Here is a 6,302-nt window from a genome sequence, read left to right as displayed (position 1 = left end):
GCTGAAATCGTGGCTAGTGCGAAACGGGATGACGTTTCCTTGTAATCCATTTGAATACCCTGTGCATATAGTGTTTCTCTCCCTAATAGTCCCTATTGCATTGGAATCGAACCTGGATACGTGGGGTCCAAAATTCAAATGGAGCACTCTAGTCTTCGCTCCCTTCTCCTAATCGCCTACATTAAAGTACAAGTAAAAAATTTGGAAATTACCAAATACCCCTGAAATTTGTGGAAATTCCCAATATACCCCTCAAATTAATATACTGTTGCATCATTTTGGGATGGATTTGCCCCAATTTTTGCACAGTCTAATGTTTATGACAATGGAGATCTATAGTTTAGTGTCTTAGACAAAATTATTCACTGATGAACTCACAAATAGAGGCATTTGTGTTTAAAAACGATGAACAATTTTATATGAAGAGCCCTCAATGCCATCTAAAATCCTAGTTCTATCATCATCTATTGAGGAGAACCAATCTTCCTATGAAGAGTTGTAAAAAAAAAAGTTTTTAGAGATATTTGCAAGGTTAATTAGGGGTATTTAGGGAAAACTGAAGGGCATTTTGGGAAATTTTGGCCAAATATGAGGGGTACATTGGGAATTTTTTAAATTTGAGGGGTATTTTAGGAATTTCCATAAATTAGAGGGGTATTTTGGTAGTTTTCAATAAAATTTTTGGTCACCTTTAGGCGCTTCAAACCTCAGGCTCAAGAGTCGAACCCACAATCGACGAAACTTGAAAGTGAGAGAGCTGAGCTGCGCTGCTGCAGCACTGATCGAACTACAGCTGTGAGAAAGTACGCATCTCTCTGTCGTTCAGACCAGCTGATCACATGCTGATCAGTGCGTGATGGGTGCAGACACCGCTGCTCAGAAGACTCGCAGAGTCGAGAGAGAGAGAGAGAGAGAGAGAGAGAGAGAGAGTACTGCTTAGTGTAGCTTTTTCGGTCGGTGGGGCCCGGCAGCTGCACCTGGGCGGGCCTCTTGAGTCTTGGATGTTGGGTGTGCTTGAAGCAGGAATCAGGATTTTTAGCTCACCAAGCTGCACTCGTGCATCGTGGGCGGAGGGGGCAAGGCAACAGGGGATATAAGCAGGTGGCATGGCGTGAGAGGAGGGTGACCTCATGTCGAGGTGGGTAAGCGGCGCTGGTGGTTGTGGTGGTCGCCGCTCGTGAAGTGGAGGTGGTTGCTGTCAATCATGTAACCCCCACTCCAGGCGACGCGCATGACCGCCGTAAGCCGGTAGCTGTCAAAGTGCTCAGGGTCTCCTCTCTCTCTCTCTCTCTCTCTCTCTCTCTCTCTCTCTACGCGCTTCCGCGTTCAAATCTCCAGTCTCCAGCTCTCCCGCCCAATTTATAATACGCTAGCTGGGCTATTGGTGGCCAGTGATCAATCCTCACACTCAGATCAGCTGTCTGCCAAATGTAACTATACACTCTCTTATCTTGTGTAGCACTCATGGCCGCTGTACCACCTCCCCTTCCTTGCCCAGCATGTGACTTCCATTGGATGATCCGCCGCCTGCTTCTTGCTGCCCTTCTCTCCTTGTCTGCCCTCTTGCCGTCGCTCCATCGCGTGCAAGCCGAGGACGCCATCAAATTCCTCACCTGGAATGTCACCTACCGGAACCTCGCCATCCTCAGCAACATCCCCAAGCAGGTTTCTCATTTGCTTCTTTTTCCATGAATGCTTATCTTTCACATTTTCTTAGCAAGTTCATCTCATGTTCATGTCATGGTTGTGTGTGTACATGCGTTGCAAAACTGTAATGCATCTTGCTATATGTGTGTGTGCAGGTGATCACCATAAATGGTCAATTTCCTGGCCCCGAAATCGACTCCGTAACCAACGATTTCCTTGTAATCAATGTGTACAACAGTCTAAATGAGCCATTCTTATTGACATGGTGATGAGAGTATAATTTAGCTGCATCTTTTGAACATGATTACCTGCACTGTAATCATGACTAATGAATGATGATGATGATGATGGTGAGAAATGCAGGAATGGGATCTGGCAAAGGCGAACATCGTGGCAAGATGGGGTGAGTGGCACAAATTGTCCCATACACCCGGGGCGTAACTTTACATATAGCTTCCAAGTCAAAGATCAGATTGGCTCCTACTTCTACTTTCCCAGCACTGCCCTACACAAATCTGCAGGTGGCTTTGGTGGCATCAAAATCAACAACCGTGTCATTATCCCTCTTCCTTATCCCTCTCCTGATGGAGAACTCTTTGTCCTGATTGGGGATTGGTACAATGCTAATCACACGGTAATTGTGCTTAATTCCGTGCATGACTAATCATAGGATAAAGTTTCTTGTTTGCTAACTATAGATCGATCGCTTGCAGACACTCCGCAGAAAACTAGATGCAGGGGGGCAGTTAGGTATGCCTGATGGAGTTCTCATCAACGGCCGAGGTCCTTTTGGAACCACACTATCAGTTCAGCCAGGTATGGCCATCATTAAAAGCATCCACTTTTGCAATGTGACAGTAGCAAAGGGCACATAGTTATGATCAACACATGAAACTCAAAGTATGAGTGTATAAGAGTAGAAGTCACGAGGCTTGTTGGGAATGGAGAAGAGGGAATGAAGCTCCACCTCTCGTGCTCTCTTTCTTCTTACAAGCTTAAAGAGTAATGGCATTCTAGAGCTCAAATGCCTTGACTGACATGCTGATAGATAAAACTCTTAGGTGGTAAAATGTGTAAAGTTTCTCCAAAACCAACGAGGTGCCTGCGGGTGGATGAGTGGACTTCCCCTTGCAAACATTTGCCGTGTATGTGGTTGTGGGCAAGAGCCATGCACAAACAAGCACAAACATTGAGGTGTTTACTCACTTTCATAATTTCAAGGTCATTGCTGAAAACAAATTAACTGGAAAGTTATGCACAGTGCTTGAGGTCAGATGGAGGGGGAGAGTATTTCTGGAATAAGTTTACCAATTTTCTGAAAAAAGCACTACAAAACTCTATTTGTGCAGGGAAAACATACCGGCTCCGAGTCTCCAACGTTGGTACTTCTACTTCCTTGAATTTTCGCATACAAGGCCACAAAATGAGGATGGTGGAAACAGAGGGATCACACACAGTGCAAAACTTATATGAAAATGTGGACATCCATGTGGGGCAGTCATACTCATTCCTAGTCACTACAGACCAAGCTCCAGGAGATTATTACATGGTGGCTAGCACCCGCTTCACGAACCCGGTCCTGAGCGGCATCGGTGTTGTACATTATCTCAACTCTCAATTCAAGGTTTCAGGCCCTCTTCCTGGAGGACCCTCCATTCAAATTGCTTATTCACTCAACCAGGCTAGGACAATAAGGTAAGGGATAAAATTTGAGCTGCTTTTCTCCATCCCTGAAATATTCATTCAAGGTTGAGGAAAGCTTTCCAAACAGATGAATATAGATAGTCTATGAAATATCACATTTTTGGCAGGTGGAACTTGACCGCGAATGCGGCAAGACCAAACCCACAGGGATCTTTTCATTATGGCATGATAAATGTCAGCGAAACTGTGCTGTTGTATGGATCTGCAGCATCAATAAATGGAAAGCTGCGGTATGCGGTGAATGGCATGTCGTATGTAGCACCAGAGACACCTCTCAAGATAGCAGATTACTTTAACCTGCCCGGTGTCTTCTCTTTGGGCTCCATGCCAACCTCCCCACGTTCTGGTTCTCCCATGTCCGCCACCCCGGTGCTTGCCCCCGGTTTCCGTGCCTTCCTCGAGGTGGTCTTTCAAAACAATGAGAACATTGTGAACAGCTGGCACATCGATGGCTACTCATTCTTTGTTGTTGGGTATGTTAATTAGCATGCTGCTCTTCAGTAAAACAAAATGGCTTTGTTGGTTTACTGTTTGATGAAATCGAACTTAGACATGCATGCATCGTGCAACATGTGCCAACCACTCGGACTGCATGTGAATAATATGCTTAGTCTGTTTGACTCATTTTCCTAGCTGTTCTATTCTGGCTTTTACTGAGTCTGACATTGACCTTGGCTGTAGAATGGATGGAGGCGTGTGGACACCCAACAACAGACGTCAATACAATCTCTTTGATGCCGTATCAAGATCCACTACTCAGGTAAGAACTTATTGTTTCATAGAAAAAGATCAATAAGCCAGCCTATAGGTATGTATAGACATGCTTTTGCTTTGCACTGCAATTTCCTTAGCATGCCAACTTGAAATTCAATACAAAAGACATTTTGCCTTTAGTACCGAATGCAACAGATATAAATCTCCGCGAAAGCCTATTAACAACAATGTGTTGGGTGTGTGCTATACTCAGGTGTACCCTCACTCCTGGACTGCAATTCTATTAGAGCTTGACAATGTAGGCATGTGGAATGTAAGGTCTCAACTATGGGAAAGGCAATATCTTGGGCAGCAGTTCTACATGCGCGTCTTCAATCCGGAAGTCTCATTCAGAAATGAAGCACCCATACCCACCAATGTACTTTTGTGTGGAAAAGCCGCCAAAGGAGGCCATCGTCGTCGTCAGCGCCACGCTTGATTAACTGACACAGAAGGTTATTCTTCCAATTTTTGGGGAGACGAAATACGTCTCCTCAGACTTGCAATTTTCTTTAGGGAATAAGCTAGTTCTACCCAACTCAGGATATGATACATCTATACCTTCTTAAAAATGGTTCAAATCTTCATCAAGCATGATGAGACGGTTTGTAATCCTCCTCCGAATCTCTGCATATATTCAGAAAATCAGAAGTTGCAAACTTCTTTCTCCTTCATCAATGTTCTATTGATGGCCTAAATAACCATGTGCCTTTGATCCACATATACATAAACATCTATGGTCAACAAGCCTTTTGCAAAACTATGTAAAAGGTTCTCTAAGACCTGTTGACAGATACCGAAATTGATCTGGGTCATTCGATAGTTTAGGAGTAGTGCATCATCTCCTCAGACATTCAATTGCCTATTTTGTAGCACCATAAGAAAGAGAGCTTTATAGGACCTCCTTCATCGACAACTTCTCAAAGCAACGTGATAATCTCAACCCTCGAGTCTCAAAGCTGTTACTAATCAGCTCAGCTTGAAAATGTAGTCTTCCGGTTGAATCATGGTACAGAATTTGATCATGAGAGGTTGTAATTGATATGCTAATGGCACAAAGTGTTTCAACCATAAAATTCAATGTTCTAGTGTTCTTAAGTACACAAATTCTAAGCACATAATGACAAATGTAACTCTTTAACAGCCATTTATAAAATCAGCTCTACCACATCAAGGACACATCATAAACCTAATCCCCCCCCCCCCCATTTCCTTTCAAAAATACCCCAAAAATTCCCCCCAAAAGAATTGGATGACGAATGATCATCAATGATCTATGGATCGTAGATCCCCTAGAAAAGGGAGGTGTTCAATAGTGCCGAGGAGAGAAACTCAATCTCTGGAAGACCTTGTTAGATGCTGGATTGGTTCCAATCTTTTTGCCTTTGGTTTGTCCTTTTGACTTCCAAGTGTTGGAACAAAAGGCAAAGGAGTTTGAAGTAACTTCTCTAGCAAATTAAGGGCCAGCAATAGTTGTACAACTCTCATTACAACATTTAAAAGGGCATCAACCCACACCTCTTCCCTCAAGAAGGTTCTCTTTTCTTGAGGGAAAGGAGCTCTTTTCTCCATCTCTTTCCCTAGAGTGCTCAATATCATGATCAATTGCTCGGGAGGGATCACATGCCTAGCTAGGTGCGGTTGGGAGCATGGGAGTGCCGGCCCCACTCCCCTGCCCCCAACCGTATCTAGCTAGGCATGTGTTCCCTCCCTTGCAACATGTAATGTGGGAATTTGTCTAATACTTCTTTGTGGGCCATGGCATCACTAAAAATTCTCCTTTGTGAGTAAGTTCAACCCCATCCTCTTCCTTTCACAAGAAGATTTAGAGATTTTCTCGTAGGAAAATGGAGTCTTTTTCAGCGTTTTTCATACAATGCATAACATCATGAGCTTCTACTCGAGAGGCACCACATACCTAGCTAGGTATGCGGTGCCTCCCTCCCAGAAGCTCATGATGTTGAGGTAAGTCACAATGTGAGAATTATTGTGAGAATCTGTCCAAAACTTCTTGTGTGTGTTTCCAGCGCATCACACACACCCTTTGCCATCTCACCGCCATCTTCTCCTTCACTAACCTACCTGCTCACGCCTTCTTCTTCCACCTCCTACCCAAATATAGCGTCCTCATCACACAAAGCAAAGTGCCTGCACCCTTCTGCCCATGATCCTGGCGCAGGCAAAACCCGTCTCATTTG

The 6,302-nt window shown here is 44.2% G+C and overlaps 1 protein-coding gene across 1 annotated transcript; it reads left to right on the top strand.

Annotated features, from left to right (window-relative positions):
* The first annotated feature begins 990 nt into the window (after positions 1–990).
* On the top strand, positions 991–5,180 carry LOC147426811 (protein SKU5 SIMILAR 14-like). The gene is made up of 8 exons (XM_086497874.1): positions 991–1,665; positions 1,803–1,912; positions 2,011–2,281; positions 2,361–2,463; positions 2,997–3,342; positions 3,459–3,824; positions 4,033–4,111; positions 4,319–5,180. The coding sequence occupies exons 1-8, from the start codon at positions 1,465–1,467 to the stop codon at positions 4,541–4,543; spliced, it is 1,701 nt and encodes a 566-aa protein (XP_086354000.1). The 5' UTR covers positions 991–1,464; the 3' UTR covers positions 4,544–5,180.
* The last annotated feature ends 1,122 nt before the right edge of the window (positions 5,181–6,302 follow it).

The sequence above is a fragment of the Adiantum capillus-veneris genome, chromosome 24, assembly GCF_014529385.1.
Source record: "Adiantum capillus-veneris isolate H3 chromosome 24, ASM1452938v2, whole genome shotgun sequence".
In the NCBI taxonomy this organism is placed as follows: Eukaryota; Viridiplantae; Streptophyta; class Polypodiopsida; order Polypodiales; family Pteridaceae; genus Adiantum; species Adiantum capillus-veneris.
Note: the sequence above shows the minus strand (reverse complement) of the source record. Positions and strands in the feature narration are given on the sequence as shown.

Bases quoted from the DNA above. Each gene is read 5' to 3' on its own strand.
- LOC147426811 (XM_086497874.1), top strand. From the start codon at position 1,465: ATGGCCGCTGTACCACCTCCCCTTCCTTGCCCAGCATGTGACTTCCAT. The intron at 1,666-1,802 runs GTTTCTCATTTG...GTGTGTGTGCAG, and splicing joins TCAGCAACATCCCCAAGCAG to GTGATCACCATAAATGGTCA. The intron at 2,282-2,360 runs GTAATTGTGCTT...GATCGCTTGCAG, and splicing joins GGTACAATGCTAATCACACG to ACACTCCGCAGAAAACTAGA.